We start from the raw sequence: 18,430 nt of genomic DNA, 5'->3' as shown, positions 1-18,430 counted from the left end.
GGATAATATGGTATATTCACTTCATATGCGGGCATATGGTAGATTTTTTCCTTTCAATTAATAATAAATAAAAAAAGTCTTAGTTTGGATGAGTTTTTAGTAGAGGTGGTAACCGCTATTAACACGCTAAAATGCGGGTTGATTGGGTTAACTCAGTTTTCACATTTTTGAGTTGAAAGCAGTGTTATTAAACTCGACTCAATGATCGACTCAATCAGGACACTGAGTTAATGGTTTGACCACTCAGTCATTAGTTGGATAGGTTAACTCGGTGTGTGTATATTATTCTCTTTTTCCCACATAAAAATATTATTCTCATAAAATATATCTCATGCGTATGTAATATGTATATAAAGAGTGTGTGCCTTTCAAAAAAAAAGAGTGTGTGAAAATTAATAAAAAAAATGAAGATTGTGTAAAAGAGGGGAAATATTATTTAGTATTACTTTTTTGCATTGCATAATTTTGGATTTGTAATTTTGAATTGATTAAAAAAATGACACAACCTATTCTTTTTTAATTCGTAATCTAGTCCATATAGGCATGGTTTAAAAAATAAAAATAAAAAGCAAGATTGGGCCTACACAGACAAGCCCACAAAACAGAATCGACCCTAACAAAAAAAAAGAGATAAATGTTCATTGTGCCTCCCTTCTCCTCCATTGTGCCGTATTTTATCAGAATAGATATGTCATTCAACCACGGGAGTTGTATTTGGCATCCCAGATACCTGGTCGGACACCCCAAACTTTTAAAAAAATGTCAGAACTACTCTTCGGAACTTGAAGTTAAAGTTCCAAAGTACTAATATGAAAGTGAAAGGTTTGAGTCCTCGTGTTCTGTTCAATACCAATATACTTCGGAACTTTAACTTTCGAAGCTCTCCGAAAATTCATTTTCCGAAGTTAAGGCGTAGGGACAGTTCCATATTTCTCCACTTTAAAGTGGGGTGGCAAATCTAATAGATGAGGTTCCAAATCCAATCCCCTTCAACCAATGTGGTTCCAAGTTCCATAAAAAATGACATTCTCATCTTCAAGTCAAGATCATGCTCCATCCATTATAACACTGATTTTTTTTTCCACACTTTTCTCTTCATCTACAAACTTCTCTATCTATGATATAGATTTGAGCTTATATATATTTCACGGATCATTTTTTTTTACTTTCTCTATGTCACGGATAATGCTTTTTTTCCTGTATTTTTCCAAAGTTCAACCGGTTCTTCCAACAGGTCGAGTCACCGGTTTCAAAAGAACTCGGCTGAGTCAAACGAGTTTATTAGTGGTTAACCAAGATTGTCGCTCTATTATTCAATTAAGTATGTAGAAAAAAATAATTTTAGTGGTTGCATACATTTAATAGGAACTTCCAACACAATGATCAATATGCACATTACATCTCCTTTTTATGACGTAAATATAACAATATCAATGAAAAAGACATCACATCTTTTAATAGAACAACAATGTCACCCAAACCTAAAGAACAACTCAAGTTCAAATCAATATATTTCTTCTTCATTGGTAACACCATATTATTGAAGGAAATCCTAATTTATATTGTTTGTTACATATAAATACACTCAATCAAGGCTTAGAAAGACTTGGGAAAAGAATACTTAACAAGTCTGGAGAGGTTTAGTAAAGAATACTTGAGGAGAGCCCCTAACAACCAAATCCTTAATAGTATTTGTAGGAAAAATCCTTGTTAATACTTGTTAAAATCTTGGTGAAATACTAGGGGCCCGTTTGTTACACCGTATTATGCATGATAGTATAAGTTTATACAATACATTATTGACTTATTCATTGTTTGGTGCTCACATTGTAATGTATAAACTTATACATCAATCCTCTCTTATACATTAAAATGATGGATTATTTAATCCACCCTATAGATGATGGATAAGGCATGATAAGAGTGTGATGTATAAACTACTTGAATATATTTAATCAACCGCCGCCACCACCACTCTCCACTACCACCGCTGCCACCACTGCCGCCAGTACCGTCGCCACCGCCACCACCACTGTCGCCGCCACCGCCCTCCACCACCATCGTTGATACTGTCATCGTTATTGCAACTACTACCACCATCTCCGCCGCCACCACCCTTCCCTACCACCGCCGCCACCACTACCGCCACTGACGCTACCACCACCACGCTCCACCACTGCCACCATCATTGATACCGTCATCGTTATCTTCACTACCACCACCACCACCGCCACCACCACCACTGTCGCCGCCACCACTGCCACCATCGTTGATACTGTCATCGTTATCTTCACTACCACCCCCGCCGCCACCACCACCGTCGTCACCGCCACCACCACCACCCTCCACCACTGCCGCCATCGCCGCTAACGCCACTACTACCACCACCGCCGCCGCCGCCACCATCATCCCCATCCAATACCACCACTATTGTCGCTACCAAATTATACAATGTATGACCAAACGCTGTATAGTATTAAAATTTTATCAGGCTTTATCCTATCAGACCTAATACAATCAAGCCTTATACTATCAGGCCTTATACTATACGACATACCAAACAGGCCCTAAGGATTGAATGTAGCCTACAATTGGGTGAATAAGGTGTCGCCCCCATCGGGTTCTGAGGAGGAAGCCATTCAGAGTTTGGCCGCACATATTGTTGCTAATCATCCTAGGCTCTATGGTGATCCCTATCAGGTTTTGTATATTGACGGATCTCTTTTGGGGTTTTGTTAGGATTTTTTGGGTTGCGGCTCTTCTTGTCCCCTGTTTGGTTTTTCTTCCCTAGTGTCTTGGGCCCTTTTCTCTCTTGTTGGGATTTTCTCTTTTTGGGGCGCTTTGTCGCCATCGGGGGCTTTTGTTGTTTAGGTATTTGTGTTGCTATATGACTTTGCCCGCTTTTGATCCATTTGAGGAGGGTTATTGTGTTTTTTTGCTAATTTCCTCATGATTATATCAATATAATTTTGATTTCTAAAAAAAAGTATAAAATTTGAGTTTTCAAATCTTCTATCCTTTTCTGATCGTCAAGCTCACAAACGTATATCCGCCGCACCACCCTTTGATTAAACGTTAGAAAGAGAACCTTTAACTCATAATGATTAAAAGTTGTCAACCAACGAAAAATTCTCACAGACACAATTCAACCCCATTTGGCATGTCCTTGTGATTACTCTCAGCTCTTATTTTCTAAGACACATTAAATATTATTGAACCACCTATGTTAAAGGCAATTTTACCCAACATTTATATTGTGTGGTTTAGACATCCCAGTAGGATAGCTCAAGTGGTAGAAGCTGGAGATATATGAGTTAGGTAGGTGGAGCTCCAAGGACATATGGGTCAGATACAATACCGTAAGAGTTGTGATTAATAAAATGATAAAATTAACTATTAATTATTTTTAAAATATGGAAATTCTTAGTGAACAATTATTGTATGTATTCATATATTAAATTATAGTAACCACAAGGGGTGGCACAAGTGGTGAATGTGCATTCCTTAAAGGATTTTGCCTAGGCTTCTGGCCCGGATTCGATCCTCCCTGAGGTCAAAAATAATACTCCCTCCGTTCTTAAATATAAGACCTATTCCAAAAAATTGCGCTTATTAAGAAAGCACTTAATGTGACTAATTAGTGTATTGATTTTTTAAAAATGCATACATTCTTCCCTATTTACCCTTTGTCATTTTCTCTCACTAATAATCATTGCATTCATAGTTAGTTGGAATAGTAGTAATTAATGGTAGGTGGTAACTTTGGAATTGAAAACATACAATTAATGTGAGGGGTGAATATGAAATAATACAAAACCTTTTGCTAGATTTTTGTAAGAGGTCTTATATTTAGGAACATGAAAATTTTGAAACTAGGTCTTATAATTAGGAACAGAGGGAGTAATTTATCAGATTAGTCACGTAGAGCCCCTTTTTCCGTGGAGACTAGTGACAAAGACAAAAAAAAAAAAAAACTTATGTATGTGTTGCCCCCACATAAATTTACTGTGTCACTGTTTTAAACCTTAAAAACCACCTTTCAACTTTCATATCTTTCTCCTCTCTTTGTTGTTCAACATGCGAAGCTCACAACTACATCCCCTCATCATCCAAATTTAAACACACCAATCAGAAATAATAACCAAGACTTTTGGATTTTTACCCGCATCCACACCACCACCTTCATTCACTCTTACTTCTCCCTACGCTTTGCATTTGTTTTTATTTTTGTTTTACGACTGTAGTTGCTGCCTGGTTTGTTTTTGTTGCTACAGACACTACAAGAAAAAAACTGAGGCTGTTGGTAATCAGAATCATCAGTAATGATTAATTACCGACGGTCAAAAAGCCGTGGATAATGATCTCGTCGGCTTTCAAAAAGCTGTCGGTAGGAGGAGGTTGTAACATATACAACATATTACTTGGACAATAAAATTAGATTAGGAGCATTGTCCTCTAGGTCATTAAAAGGAAACATTTTCATCTTCATGTATGTATGTATACAACTATAGCACAGTACATTATCGACAGGAATCACTGTATATGTGAAGCAAGAGACTTCTGTCATTACTTGGAACTGAACCACTAGTTTGAGAGATAAAAGTATAGATATTTTTCAGCGCAAATGATGCCTACATGATGAGAAAGAAAATCTATCAGCCGAGACAAAGAATCCAAGTCACATATGCTTTTGTAAGAGTAAAGAAAACAAGAGCCTATTTGGATGCAAGTCAAAGAGTACTTATTGGAGCTTATCTATAGCATTTTTTAGCAAAGAAGCTCCAATAAGTGTTCTTTAGTCCATATCAAAACGGCTCTAACTAACCTTAGAGTCTCTTTTGTACCACGGCGAATTTTGCAACGGATGGTGGGGAGTCCAAGGCGCTGGTGAGCCTCGTAGCGGTGACAGCCAGAGAAACCTACACACCAAAGAGAATAGATTTTTTGCCTAACTGTGAGAAACCATTGATAGGAAACATGTTGATCCTCAAACATATTTTAGGTTTTTTGTTTCAAGTCCTTCAACTTTCTTTCCATTTGTCTTAAGCTAATGTGCATGACAAAGCTATACAGATACATCAATTTTATATAATAAGATGCCATAAAGTCATACACAATCTAGAAATGCACATACCATAGTAGACCCCATCGACCTCAAGGACGTCAATCTGTATCACTTCAAAGCAACTTAAATTAGCAGCTGAGCAAGATATTTTGATGAATCAGAAATTTATATAATTAGAAAATGGATGAATTCTAGGTCTTAAAAACATACAATGCAAGTAAATCATACCAAACTAAGGGTGTTTTTTATTTCATAAAAACATTTTCTGATTTCATTTCATGTTTTTTATCATAATTACAAAATTATCTAGTGTTTTCTGTTTCTAAATGTTTGTGCAGAAAGTGGTGACAATAACAGAGCACTGTTTTCAAAATACCTTCAAATCTTTGAAAACAAGAAATAAGTAAAAATAGTATGGCATTTTATTGGCTATATAAATTTCAAAATATGTCCTTTTATACCATCAATTTCAGGGCCTTAAATTTAGCAACCCAACAAAACATGGGTTTGAATCTTCCGATGGAGCAAAAATAAAAACATGGGTTTGGCTCCTCTAAAGTGAGAGAGTCACTTTGGAGGGTAAAGTAAGTCATCGTGAACATTAGTAATGATTACCTACTTTGAAAAGTCAATGGATCTACTCAATCAATGGTAAACGTGACTTACTTTACCCTATAAAATGAGATACTTACTTTATCGGAGCAGGACCCAAAAAACATATCCCTCAGGCATGGATTCAGTGTTACTGAACAGTGGGAAGGTGTATGCACACATCAGAGTTATTGCACAGATCAAACAAAGTCACCAGAGTTATAATGGTGTTAAAATTAGCAGAGGTCTCCCATCCATAAAAGGTGATCAATTTTGATTGCAAGCATGCACAATCTATTCCCCATTTTGTTCAGAATAGTTTCCCTAGAAGATTAGTCAAGCTTTGTTTTTTTTGTTCTTGTTGCAAAGTCGTATTAAGACTTCACAATTCAAACACAATAGTCTACTTTCACAATTCTTCTTATTCTGAAAAGAGACATGCTTGACACAAATTCAATAACCGTTCTCGTGACTTTCACAAAAGTAGTATAACTATCATAATTGACCCAAATAATAGCCATGAATTGTGTGGCATGCAACACAAATATTGCTATTCCAATTTCCAGTGAAAAACAGTTCCAACAAATCCATTAAAAATACTTCATATTCAAACTACAAAGGGTATCTCAGCTTAAAGTCCAATTCAAACTACATCCAATGGGATTAACTAAATAAAAGGTCTAACCCAGCATAGCAGAAATATATAAACTCAAAAGCCACACAAAGATTTTGAAAAACAAATTTGGCAAAAGGGAAAGTGCTTACAGGCACTTGCAGACCAATTTCAGCAATACTATCCATTAATTCCTCAACTTTTTTCTGATCATTTGCTCTTGTCCTCATCAAAGGCCTTCTAATCTTATCCAGAGGAAGCTCCAGAAGTACTGGACCCCCACCACCACCACAACCACTTCCAGAGCCACCAGGAGGAGCCCCTAAATAAAAAATACAATTAAAATTAAAATTAAAAAAAATACAAATTTTAATTTACAGAAAGAAAAAGATTGAGCATTTGAGCACCGTTGGAGTTGGATGATGCAGACACTGTGAAACTCCTCAACGTAATTGGAACCTGCAAAACAAAATTTGCCATTTTTTTTTTTTGTTTTCTTTCTTCTTCTATGCACATGTGTTTTTTCTATGTATATATATATACATAGAAGCGTGGCCCCCACAAAATTTTGAACGGCTGAGATTGTTCTTGTATAAGATACTACTATTCCAGTCCACACTCAATTTTCAAGCTCGCTTCACTCCTTGCTTGGAGGGGAGTTGCAAACATGGCAGCGACGGTTCCTTTCAATTTTCTTAGGTGAACTTTTCACACTTCATTCCACTCCTTTATGTGTGTGTGTGTATTTGTATTTGTATTTGAATGTGAAATGATTCAAATACAGGAGCTACTCGCCATTGATGTCACAAAGAGCTTTCGTTATCAAAGCGAACATTCTCGGTGTTTCAAAATTTGTTCAATGTCGCAGGTGTTTTTTTATTTTTATTTTTTCAATTTTCTGTTTGGACAAGGTCATAAAATTCATAATTGCTTTGTTGGTGAGATGGAAAAATGTAATGCTATTTACAAAAATATGATTATACATGTTAGCTATTTCCAGAAAAGTCAGGTAGTACCTTGAAAAGATACTTTAGAGCAAGCTATGTTCATATTTGATGAAAAATGATGGAACAAAATGAAATAATTATCTATTCTATTATTTGGATTATTTATAATTGGATGAAATGGAATGAACTCTATCCCATTCCATCCAATAGTATAGTAAGGCTTTAGATTCTGATTTTGGGATGAAAAGTTTGCATTTGGTGCTTAATTTCAGGTAGGAACCCACCCAAATATTGGTCTTTGGGTAAACGTGTAACTTGTAATGAGAAATATGCTGCTATAAACTCGTCCAGCGACCTCTCTTGTTTCAAATCAGCCAGTTCATGGAAAGGGTATTCTTACTGTGGCCCCCTAAATCATATCACCATTCCTCTCTTCAACTTCTCCCATGTAAGCCAATCTTTTGTTTCCCTAAAAAAATTGAACCTCCCATGGTTAACTTAGCCAATTTAGTCTTCATTTCTTTACTGATATTTTGAACTCCAAAATAAGTTTCTCCCCAGGTGTTCCATCCAATAGGGTCTTCACTATTGAAGGATGGAAGTTCCACATTCTTAACTGCCATATTGTATTCATTGCTTGAATCTTCGCTGTTTTCTTCTTCTCTATGCAGCAAACTTCCTTGCTCCTCTTCTGCACGCTTGCTCATTAATTTTCTCATCCCTAATAGTATTTTCTCAGAACTCGTCTACAGCCGCCTTTTATGCTCATTTTTACCAATTTCTCAGCCATACTTACCCGAATCTCAACTCTTTCTTCCTGCCTTCTGTCCCTTCCAGTTTCTGTCCCAATTTGTGAAGTCACTCCGTTGCATGTGTCATAATCATACCCGTCGCTTCTCACAGGAATTCCCTCCTTTCTATCTGGCAAGTCGAAGCAAATATAAGAGAACACAAATATAAAATATGCTTAAATCACACCAATATACAGAAATGACAGTAACTCCTCCAAGTTCTTGCTGTCCCAAAGTTCAGAATCTCCTGCAGAGATTATCTCTGTCCATAAACCACGAAAACATACTCATACTGTCTCCTTATCCCTACCGTCTACCACACCATTAAAACTTAAATACATAACTTCCACAAACTGCTGCATAGTGGTTATTAAATTTAAAACCAAATTCTAACAAGGCAATTATTAAACCGAGGTCCTACATTTCCTGGATATGAATCCTTATCAAGCTACAACAATAAATACAATTTTCTAATGACATGCAATACAAACTTTAGTATAACTTGTTGAGAACCAGAATTGTTTTGAAGTTATGTCACTTTTATGCTGTTTGTTTGCCTTTTTATTTTATTGTGTTCGTATTAGTAGCTAGCTATTGACTTATAGTGGATCGATGTCTGTTGACATTTTGTTTGCTTCTCACAGGTTTCCTTTTAGCACCAATGCTGCAAACAATGAAGAGGCTGCAGCTAAAACAGCTGCTGTCAATGCTGATAGTGGAGCTCCAACCATGTATCTGCACTTAACTTTATCCCACTATTGTCATTTTAAAGTCATTGAGTGTGCTTATCATTCTGAAACATATACATGGAACTACTGTAGATTTGACTCTTCACAAACCAATACACCTAACAAACTTTCGAGATACTTAAAAATCAAAGAACATTGAATGGTTTGACATTAAATGCATAGTTTATTTCTTTAGGCTCTTGCTATAGAGTGTGGGTACTGAATACTGATTAAGGAATCAAGAAAAAGAAAATAATTATTGAAAAGTACAACATATATGCATTTCTAACTAAAGAAGTTATAGTTTTCAATAAATAAATTTACTTTCTTATTCCTGAATTCCTTATGGTTTAGTTATCATTGCTTTAAAATCTCATTTTTAAACAAAATGAAAGGGAGCACTGCTATAAATGCAAGGTTGAAATTTTTCGAAATATTTCACCAATATTTATGTTCCATTTCTTTCTTTCGACGACACATGTGTTGTTCACGGTTAATTAATTTTAAATGTAAAATGTCACTAGAATTATAAAGACTAAAACTATGGAAATCTCTCTCTTGCATGCACACAATTATTTTATGTTATTTTTCCTTTGCAGATTTGACAAGATCATAAATAAGGAAATCCCTTCAAGTGTTGTATATGAAGACGAAAAGGTCCTAGCATTCCGGGACATCAATCCAGAGGCTCCGGTTCATGTTCTGATCATTCCAAAATTTAGAGATGGATTAACAGAACTTGCAAAGGTATGTATACCAATAGAATGTCCTGTATGATTATTCTGTTTAGAAGTATCTGGCTTCTATCACGAAGAAAAAGATAGCAAATGGCTTGTTAAATTTAGTCGTGAGACTCACAAGATAGTCTTGATCAATTGATGGCCACTATTATGAATTAAGAACTGAAACAATTAGATTAACTCTGAGTCCTTGAGTTGAACAATCGTTATTTAGTTTCTAGCTAAATGTGAGCTATTTAGATTATTCTTCGATGTAATCCTTTATCTTGGGATTTTTTCCTAGTATCTCTTAATACATTGCCCTTTCTCTGACTGAGCAAAGGAGCATTTTGATCTAAGGCTTGAAAATCTCCATTTGCAGGCTGAAGCTAGACATGGAGAGATACTGGGTCAGCTCCTCTATGCTGCCAAAATAGTAGCCGAGAAAGAAGGTATCCTCGATGGATTTCGTGTCGTCATCAACAGTGGTCCTGCTGGCTGTAAGTTCTTTTTCTTGTGGCCATCATCTCAAAATTTTCTTCACTTGCTTATAAGGTATGGTACCGTTTATCACTCTGCACCACTAATTCCAATTTCTTATTCTTATTAGGTCAAAGTGTGTATCATCTGCACCTGCATGTTCTTGGTGGGAGACAAATGAAATGGCCACCTGGGTGAAGGTTGAAAGTTAATCCTTGTTAGTTTCTGTGAGAGTTTAGAAATAATTGTATTAGCAAACCTGAACTTATTATACTTTCAAAATAAATGAAGCATTGTGGGTCTATTTTAATAAAATAGAGCACCCTTTTCATAATGTCTGTGATGATTCACAAAGAAATATCTTATTCTCACGCACGAGCAAATCTTGAGAGCGAAGAAACATGGAACACGAGATGTATTCTTGAAGAATTAGGAAGCGTGAGCTTATAATCTATCGCACATAAGCGTTCGACGACTTGAAAAGATTCATATACCTTGCTGAAATGTTGTCTATGAGGGCACAACTTCAGAATTGCTCATTCAACAACTTAAAAAACACTGCTCCCTCCTCTTATCTGCTTGACTTTTCAAGCTTATTTGTGCTTTCTGGCAAAGAATCTTATCATGATCCACTAAGTCCCCCTGTACTGCTTCCACCTTCTTTCACTTGGAAGAAACGAGTTATCACAGCTATGAGAAATTTGTCTGGTATGGTTATGTTGTTCGAGACTCGTTAATCCCAGACACATCCTTCAACTCCCACCCCTTTTCTTCACCAAAATAATCGGACTGGAGAAAGTGCTTTGGTTGTGATGTATTATTCCTGAATTAATCATCTCCTTCATCGATTTCTCAATTTCATTTTTATGGTGGTATGGATAACAATAATGCCTCACATTTGTCCTTCAAAAACAGTGATGGTATGCTTCTTTCTTCTTTTAGGGGGGAAATTCTTTGGGTTTTCTGAAAACTGCATCATAGAAGAAGATCGAGAGAATTAAATTTGGAAATAAAATTGATATGTCTTAAGGCTCCAATTGTGTATTGATTGTCATGAAGTAATAAAAAGATACAAACTACTTTCAAAAAAAAAGATACAAACTGAATATCATATCCACATGGATCGAATGTAGTAATTTATAATTTGAATTAGTGTGTGAGTGACCGAAACTTAGAATGGAATTGAATTATGTGACAAATTCCTTAAACCAAAAACACGTAGAAGTAAAATTAACGAACATTTGCATAGAAAATCAATTAAAAATAATAATTGAGTTGTTTTTATGATTTGGGATAGATTAGGTGTTGTCTACACTTGTCCTCTCAATTATTAATCCATGATCCCTCTTTATTTGATTAATTATTTGTTTGGTTTTCATTTGATTGTCATCTACCAAACTATTGTTGGCTTGTCATTCTAATCCATCATGACGGAAATACTGATTAATTCGTGCCTAAATATTTTTATATAGAGTTCTGTAAAAGTTGTCCCATAATTACAAACATTTTTATTCATAATTATGGGAAAAACATGGAGTGGTACATATAAGAGCTTTCGTGTATAACTACTGACGTAAAAATGTTTGGTCTTTTCATTTTTGGATAACGGTGTTGAAGCATAAGTATTCATTAGTATTAGAAAATTATCAGCAGAAGGAAAGTTAGACAACCTGGCCTCATCATAATGAAATAAAGAGAATTTCCCCAAACAATGAGCCACAAAATTGGCTTCTATATCCATCGATCTTCAATAACTTGTAGACCTAACACCTAAGGTCTGTTCTGTTTCATTTATGTCCAACTTCACTACTTTTTTAGTAACTTTAAAATGTCCTACTGCTCTTGTTAACAGGTTTGATTCTCACAGTCATGATAATGCCTGCACAAACAACAGGAAGAATAAACAAGTCAGCTTAGCTCTTCAAACCAAAGTCAAAGTGCTTCAAACCAAAGCAAGTGCTTCAAACTTCCACACCATAGAGCAGAGTCAAGTGTGTGAAGAACTTCCATGAAACTGAAGTTTCAACTTTGAAATTGGAAAGTAGTGTGAAGAACACCTAGACTAGGACTTTTGTACTGTTTTAAGTTTAAAATTGTGATCATGTGTGAAAAACACTAAACTAGGATTTTTGTACTATTTAGCTTTACCATGATGTAGTCAAAGTTTTGATTGCAATAAAATGATATTTGTCCAATTCCTTGTGTACATTTCTTACATGTTACAAAATAGCATAAATGCAAAATACACTACAAAATAACATAACCCCGAAACACACTTCTTGTCCATGACAAAAACTTTGTTTCACATCTTTTGCGGGTTGGTCAAGGTTGTGATATCCTTATTTGAGAGACACATGCAAATATTTCAAACATCGATTTGAAAAGAAATTAGCTCACTTAAAGTGATGCTTGGATAGTTATTGAAACTTACCATTAATAAACTAGTAAAACTATTGACACCAAATTGAGTTAACTACACAATAAAAAACACTTAATTGCTAAATATCTTTCAGTTCACTTGCAAACTGAAATTGATATTAGCTTACCATGGATTGTTGATTGCATGCAACATTAAGCCTTGTAGGTGCACTTGTTTGGGTACTTCATAATGCACTTGAGTTACCATAGTATTTTCTTCACTGTGTAGCACTTGACCCCTTTTTAGTGTCATTATTCTGCATGGAAAAAAAGAAAAGAAAACGTGAATTTTTAAAGTTCACTTATCCTGAGTTTACATAGTAAGTTCTTGACTTTATGAAGCATTTGACTTGCCAATTTTTCTTCTTTTGCTAAGTTGGCACTCCACCGAACCTTTACTTCGGTGTAGCTCAGCGTCATCTGCTAAATCATTTTGATGACATTGAACTTCTGAAACTTTTCCTTGAGATGACAACATATGAGTTGTTTCTTGTAGATACAAAATATGATTATGTTCCTCCATAAAGTCATGCACTATCAATTTCCCACACATATTCTTAAGTCCCAACCTTGCTTTACAATCTGTTCTGGTCTCTGGTCTTGCATTGATTGTTTTATAATCACGTTTGTCAGGCTTTCGCAACCCTTCATTGCAACAAACAAATCTACAAGACGAAATTGAACCATCTTTTTTCCGATGAGTATATTGCTTTCTCGCTCCAAATCCAACTCTCCCACCATAATCAGCCCAAAACTTCCAAGCATCCTCAAAGCTATCAAAAGCCACACCCAACTTTGGTTTCCAATCTTCTTCCATCTTAGATAAACAGTCCTGCATTAAAAAATATAATCATTTAAATTTGTGATTTAAAAATTTGTTATTCCATACCGAAATGAAGTTTGGGATAATGGGAAGAATGCCAATAAATTATTTCATAAAGCATATAGCATCAATGTCAACAAATTATTCCATGAAAGAATAAGTTTTCATTTTTCCGATTGTGCTTTTACAATTTTTTTATATAAAGAATGGAAAATACAGAATCCTATTAATTCATCTACAGGTTTAATATGTACCCCAAGCGTGTCCATTAGCAGGTTTAATAGTCTCATTCTCACACTAGCAGTGTGCCCTGGTGCCAGTATAAACACTACTTACCTTCTGCTTATTTAGCTCAAGAATGCGATCTTTAATCTCATCAAAAAGATCCTCAGATTCCAGGTTGTTGTCTGAAATGCATTGTAGAACATTTGTCAAAGTGGCAATTTCATGATCTCTGGCCTTATCCTGAGTTTACATTCAACATATATATAGTTAACTATTATGTAACTATGAAGATATAGTATCTAATAAAGCATAATTGCTTATCCAAAAAAATCTAATAAAGCATAATTTGAATAAGAAAAATATTAACCTTGATTTCAAGAGAGTTGGTATTCTTGCAACTGATCTCAGAAATCCGTTTTGCATTCTGCACATATTCTCGCAAGAGATCAACTGGTTGATTCTTGTCCACCAACTTAAATGCACAAATGAATCTAACAGCTTCAATATACTGCTGTTTGTTAATAAGTTTCTGAACAAAATCTGCAATATGTAAGAAATTCTTACTTCATCAAAATTGACCAGTAAAGCAAGAAAATCAGTTCTTAGTCAAGTTAACCATACCTGAGCACAAGGGGAAAATAATTCAAAATACCTAGCAGGGAAGAAAATGAAACACCTCTAACCATTTAAAAAAGAAGAAGGAAGAGATACATATCAAGACAGAGAAATTGAAGTGTATTTCAGTCTCCAAGCATTAACCAAGATGTCAATTTCAACAGCTAACATCTTAATCTCACTATATCTGTGTATATCCTTTACAGTTTTACCTCACATCCACAAATATTTGACTTTGCCAAATTTAAACAAGTAATTTCCTATCTCTTATTCATATGACATGTTATCCTTAATCACTCATTCTCTTTTCTATATCTCAAATTAAAAAATGACAATTCAATATATAAATTCCCTTTTAAATGGTAACGATCTCTCGCTTAAAAGTTATCTTTGGCTGATGTGACAATTTTTATTGAAGGGTCAGGAATGAGAACGACAAAAAAGAACATGGAATTTATTTCCATCCATAAAATTAAAGGAGAGCAGAAACCAGGAAAATCTTGATTCAGATAATTCAGTTTCCCTGTGTCTTGTTGAATATAATTAAATAAGTGCAGAAGAGAATAATGGCTTTATATGGCATAAAGAGACAGAGATATTGGTGACTGAATAATAACATTTTTCAATTGACATACCAGAGATTTTATCTACAAAACCCAGGGTCTGAAACAGCTCTACAACTTGCTTATGCTGAGCAGCAAATTCAAAAAGCTTTAAAACTTCATATTCATCAAAGGTAGGAACCAATCCATAAATTGACAAAAGGAGTACAAAGCCGAGAACCTCCAAAGAATTTTCAGTACTTGTTCTCATGTTGGCTTTCAAATCAAGTGCTAGCTTCATTGCGTCTTCTCTTACATGAGGTTTAATTTGTGGTGAGATTCTCAAAAGTTGTTGTAGCAGAAAGATGTGGCTTCTGTCCATAATTACAGCATCATCTCCATTCTTGATCTGTGAAACAATGGGATTCTGTATTATATCCAAAACAACTTTTGATGGATCCGATGTTGCTTCAAGATCAACTAGAATCTCATTTTCAAGCAGTTCAGGTTCATCTGTAAGATGTAACTGCAAATTTAGCTAGTAGATATTGAAGCTCTTTCATAATTCTAGAAGCATCAGTAAATCAATATGATAATAGGAATTTTAAAAAATAGACTATAATATGAAAGAATGAAAAATCTCTCCAAGACTGATATGCGGACTGGGCAAAAACTATACTATACTCAGTTAAAATCAATATCATTATATAACTATAACTTAAGAGAACAAGAAAAAGTAGTTGCACCGATAGAACTTCAATTGCCCCTGTGGTTAATCGTGTCAGGATAATGAACCAACATCGGAACCCATAAGCTTCAGTGTCAATGTATTTGAAAAATTAAAACTACATAAATCTATATGTTGCAGTACAATAACATTAAGACACTTGCCCATAAGCTTCACACAGTTGCAATATAGTTAAAACTTGAAAATTTGAAACTACATTAATCAACTAATCTTTATGTTCCAGTACCATAACATTAAGACACTTGGAAAAGGATATGATATCAGAGTTTTGCAATTTAAGTGCTTCTGAAAACTAGAGAACTTTTCACCTGACCTTCAAGTTGCTTCTTTTGTGATTTGAGCTCCTTCTCTAGGCTATCAAAATACTTGTTTTTTGACTCAAGCTCCTTCTCTTGACATTTTAGTTGTTTCTCTTTTAACTTGAACTCCTTTAGTTGCTCTTCAAGTTGCTTCCTTTTTGACTCAAGGTCCTTTGCTTGGCTTCCAAAATTTGATTCAATGACCTTCACTTGACGTCTAAATTCCTCTTCTTTGAAGTTAAACTCCTTAATCCGGCCATCAAGTTGCTTCTTCATTGACTCAAAGTCCTTCATTTGAGCACACGGAGCAGCCCTTGTTGAGATTACCTTATCCAGTTCTTTTGATTGTCCATCAATTAACTTGTTTATTGCATCAAGTTTTTCCTCTTTGGTCTTGAGTTCCTTAGTACATCGGGCAACTTTTCGGAAAATAATCTCAAGTTCCTCTTCCTTCCTTTCTTGTTCTTTATTCATGTTATGCATGACTTGATGAATTTCTACCTCTTTTGTCTTGAGCTGTAGCTCGCACTCTCTGAGCAAGTCCTCCAACAAACTGTGTTGTGCTTCCTTGGTCACAAAATCGCAGACACATTCTTCAATTTTTGTCTGCAGGGAGTGCAACCGCTGCTCTTCCACTTGCCTCTTCCTTTGGCATTCCTCAACCAAGGCAAGTTCTTTATCTATGAACTTCTTCAACATGGATAACGATTTATCAGCTGATACAGCCGTCTTTTTCACTATGGAGGAAAAAGCAATATCATCATCATCATATGAAGACGACTTTGATTTCTTAACCAAATTGTGTGAGGATTTGCTGCTAGATGTTCCTCCCATATCAGAAATCTGGACAGGAACATCATCATCATTTCCAATATCAGAACCACATAACAAGTTTGCTCCACCAGAAGTTTCAACAGCCATTATTCAACTATGGAAAGCTTTGGCAATGGCCTATACACCACACATGAAAAACCTGGGAAGAAAAAAACAAAACAAAAAATGAAAAGTAACTTCCATTAAGAAAGTTCTAGATAAACAAAAATCAAAGGCAGAGACTATTTGGACCATCCCTCTTTACTATCCACACCATCCCCTTAAGTGCAAAAATACATTTATACCCCCAAATATTTTAAAAAATAACTGCTCCAATTAAAAAAAAAACCCTAATCCCAACATAAGGGAAATCGACGTCTGTTAAATTCAAAACCTTCCGCAATCAAGATAGCGGTAACTACCGCAGTCAAGATAGCGGTAACTTCCGCTATCAAGATAGCGGTAACTTCCGCTATCAAGATAGCGGTAACTTCCGCTATCAAGATAGCTGTAACTTCCGCTATCAAGATAGCGGACACAACAAACGTGAGCATTAGACAAAACATAAGGGAAATTGACGTCTGTTAAATTCAAAACCTTCCGCAATCAAGATAGCGGTAACTACCGCAGTCAAGATAGCGGTAACTTCCGCTATCAAGATAGCTGTAACTTCCGCTATCAAGATAGCTGTAACTTCCGCTATCAAGATAGCTGTAACTGCTATCTTAATAGCGGAAGTTACAGCTACCTTGATAGCGGACGTTACAGCTATTTTAATTGCGGTAGTTACCGCTACTAAGATAGCGGAAGTTACCGCTACTAAAATAGCGGTAGCAATTAAACGTCCGCATTTTAAGTGGCGGAACGAATTAGAACCCACATATTCAACCCAGATTTACGCGAAAAACCCGTAAAAATCCCAAAATCTCACCTATTTTGAGCTTCTAATCTTCTCTTGATCTCACTCACTTATCTTCTACACTGATTTGAAGCTTCAAGGTGTGTGATATATTGATTTAGAAGATGAAATATGGATGGGGGAAGGTGAGAGTGGAAGAGGAAGAAGGAAGAAGAAGGTGAGATTGTGAGAGTATTTTTTTTTACTGCTTTGTTTGTTTTCTATGTGGGGGGTATTTTTGGAATTATAAAAAAAGGATGGTGTGGATAGTAAAGAGGGATGGTCCAAATAGTCTCTGCCATAAATTTCCAAAAAAAAAAACCTAAACCCCAAGAAAATAGATGTTTCAACTATGAATCACACAGCAAAACAAGGGGAAACAGGATCATGCACTACTGAAAATGTGAAACCTAAATAATGCATGAAGGTTTTAAGGTACAAATTTTGAGGGGAAAACAGTCAACAGAGTGTTACTCACAGAGGTGACTCAAAAAGCAAAGTTCATTTCCATGCTTTGGATTGAAGTGGCATCACTCGCAGCTGCACGAAAAGAAAGAGCACCCCAGAAGCAAAAAGTGGAAGAGGAAGACCAAAAGGCTTTGTAGAATTTCTTTTCGCAGTCATATGAGGCGAGGAAGAAGAGAAGACGAGTATGAAATTAACTCATTTTGTTAAATCTCTTTTATTTCCTCTCTATATCTACTTTTGTATTTTTATTTAGGTGTTTGTTGGGGTACCTTAATCCAGATTAAGGTGTGGTACCAAAATGAATTGGTTCAATAATAAAGGCTCATGTATTGGTTAAAATTTTGATTTTGTTCTATTGTAGTAACGCAGCTTTCCATTCTTAGGGACATAAGATTTGCGAGCTATATTTTCTGAGCCTTCATCCATCAACCTTGGTCGTTTTACGCGCATCTTCATCACCATCATTCGTTTTCACCACTCGTTCATTTTTTATTAAAAAATGAATTTCATGAGATAAAATTAATTGATAAGTAAAGTAAAATCTAAAGATGTAGTATTATAATAATCTAGAAAATTACTTAATGATGTACCACACCCAAAAAAAATTCAAGGTACCACATAATTCACTTTTTACTTTTATAAGTAAG

General features: G+C 35.4%; 3 protein-coding genes across 6 annotated transcripts; 1 reads left to right on the top strand and 2 right to left on the bottom strand.

Annotated features, from left to right (window-relative positions):
• Window positions 1-4,406: 4,406 nt before the first annotated feature.
• LOC130710418 (sulfiredoxin, chloroplastic/mitochondrial) lies at window positions 4,407-6,816 on the bottom strand. Its single transcript, XM_057559686.1, has 5 exons — window positions 6,677-6,816; window positions 6,422-6,591; window positions 5,135-5,168; window positions 4,826-4,919; window positions 4,407-4,631 (listed from the first exon to the last, which is right to left on the bottom strand). Exons 1-5 carry the CDS (start codon window positions 6,783-6,785, stop codon window positions 4,616-4,618), a joined length of 423 nt encoding a protein of 140 aa, XP_057415669.1. The 5' UTR covers window positions 6,786-6,816; the 3' UTR covers window positions 4,407-4,615.
• A 15-nt stretch (window positions 6,817-6,831) lies between these two features.
• Window positions 6,832-10,268, top strand: LOC130710417 (14 kDa zinc-binding protein). Of its 2 annotated transcripts, XM_057559684.1 has the most exons (6): window positions 6,832-6,968; window positions 7,054-7,137; window positions 8,652-8,738; window positions 9,335-9,482; window positions 9,837-9,954; window positions 10,065-10,268. In XM_057559684.1, the coding sequence occupies exons 1-6, from the start codon at window positions 6,937-6,939 to the stop codon at window positions 10,130-10,132; spliced, it is 537 nt and encodes a 178-aa protein (XP_057415667.1). In that variant the 5' UTR covers window positions 6,832-6,936; the 3' UTR covers window positions 10,133-10,268. The 2 variants fall into 2 exon arrangements, with proteins under 2 accessions (XP_057415667.1, XP_057415668.1); XM_057559685.1 differs by lacking the exon at window positions 7,054-7,137 and having other exon boundaries at window positions 6,874-6,968.
• Window positions 10,269-11,545: 1,277 nt separating this feature from the next.
• Window positions 11,546-17,980, bottom strand: LOC130710416 (uncharacterized). Of its 3 annotated transcripts, XM_057559683.1 has the most exons (8): window positions 17,794-17,980; window positions 15,619-16,577; window positions 14,651-15,070; window positions 13,768-13,940; window positions 13,512-13,640; window positions 12,707-13,184; window positions 12,481-12,609; window positions 11,546-11,813 (listed from the first exon to the last, which is right to left on the bottom strand). In XM_057559683.1, the coding sequence occupies exons 2-7, from the start codon at window positions 16,523-16,525 to the stop codon at window positions 12,605-12,607; spliced, it is 2,112 nt and encodes a 703-aa protein (XP_057415666.1). In that variant the 5' UTR covers window positions 16,526-16,577; window positions 17,794-17,980; the 3' UTR covers window positions 11,546-11,813; window positions 12,481-12,604. The 3 variants fall into 3 exon arrangements, with proteins under 3 accessions (XP_057415666.1, XP_057415663.1, XP_057415664.1); XM_057559680.1 differs by lacking the exons at window positions 11,546-11,813; window positions 12,481-12,609 and having other exon boundaries at window positions 12,616-13,184; XM_057559681.1 differs by lacking the exons at window positions 11,546-11,813; window positions 12,481-12,609; window positions 17,794-17,980 and adding an exon at window positions 17,349-17,771 and having other exon boundaries at window positions 12,616-13,184.
• Window positions 17,981-18,430: the final 450 nt, after the last annotated feature.

This window comes from Lotus japonicus, chromosome 4, assembly GCF_012489685.1.
Source record: "Lotus japonicus ecotype B-129 chromosome 4, LjGifu_v1.2".
Lineage (NCBI taxonomy): Eukaryota > Viridiplantae > Streptophyta > Magnoliopsida > Fabales > Fabaceae > Lotus > Lotus japonicus.
Note: the sequence above shows the minus strand (reverse complement) of the source record. Positions and strands in the feature narration are given on the sequence as shown.

What these genes read in the sequence shown, in the direction of transcription:
- LOC130710418 (XM_057559686.1), bottom strand. Translation starts at nt 6,785, where the DNA reads ATGTGCATAGAAGAAGAAAGAAAACAAAAAAAAAAAATGGCAAATTTT. An exon ending in AAATTGGTCTGCAAGTGCCT is followed by an intron (nt 5,169 to 6,421) that starts GTAAGCACTTTC and finishes GAAGTGATACAG; the next exon opens with ATTGACGTCCTTGAGGTCGA. An exon ending in GGTCGATGGGGTCTACTATG is followed by an intron (nt 4,920 to 5,134) that starts GTATGTGCATTT and finishes TTTGGTGTGTAG; the next exon opens with GTTTCTCTGGCTGTCACCGC.
- LOC130710417 (XM_057559684.1), top strand. Translation starts at nt 6,937, where the DNA reads ATGGCAGCGACGGTTCCTTTCAATTTTCTTAG. An exon ending in GATAGTGGAGCTCCAACCAT is followed by an intron (nt 8,739 to 9,334) that starts GTATCTGCACTT and finishes TTTCCTTTGCAG; the next exon opens with ATTTGACAAGATCATAAATA. An exon ending in CAACAGTGGTCCTGCTGGCT is followed by an intron (nt 9,955 to 10,064) that starts GTAAGTTCTTTT and finishes TATTCTTATTAG; the next exon opens with GTCAAAGTGTGTATCATCTG.
- LOC130710416 (XM_057559680.1), bottom strand. Translation starts at nt 16,525, where the DNA reads ATGGCTGTTGAAACTTCTGGTGGAGCAAACTTGTTATGTGGTTCTGAT. An exon ending in TTTTGTAGATAAAATCTCTG is followed by an intron (nt 13,941 to 14,650) that starts GTATGTCAATTG and finishes TACATATTGCAG; the next exon opens with ATTTTGTTCAGAAACTTATT. An exon ending in CCAACTCTCTTGAAATCAAG is followed by an intron (nt 13,641 to 13,767) that starts GTTAATATTTTT and finishes ATGTAAACTCAG; the next exon opens with GATAAGGCCAGAGATCATGA.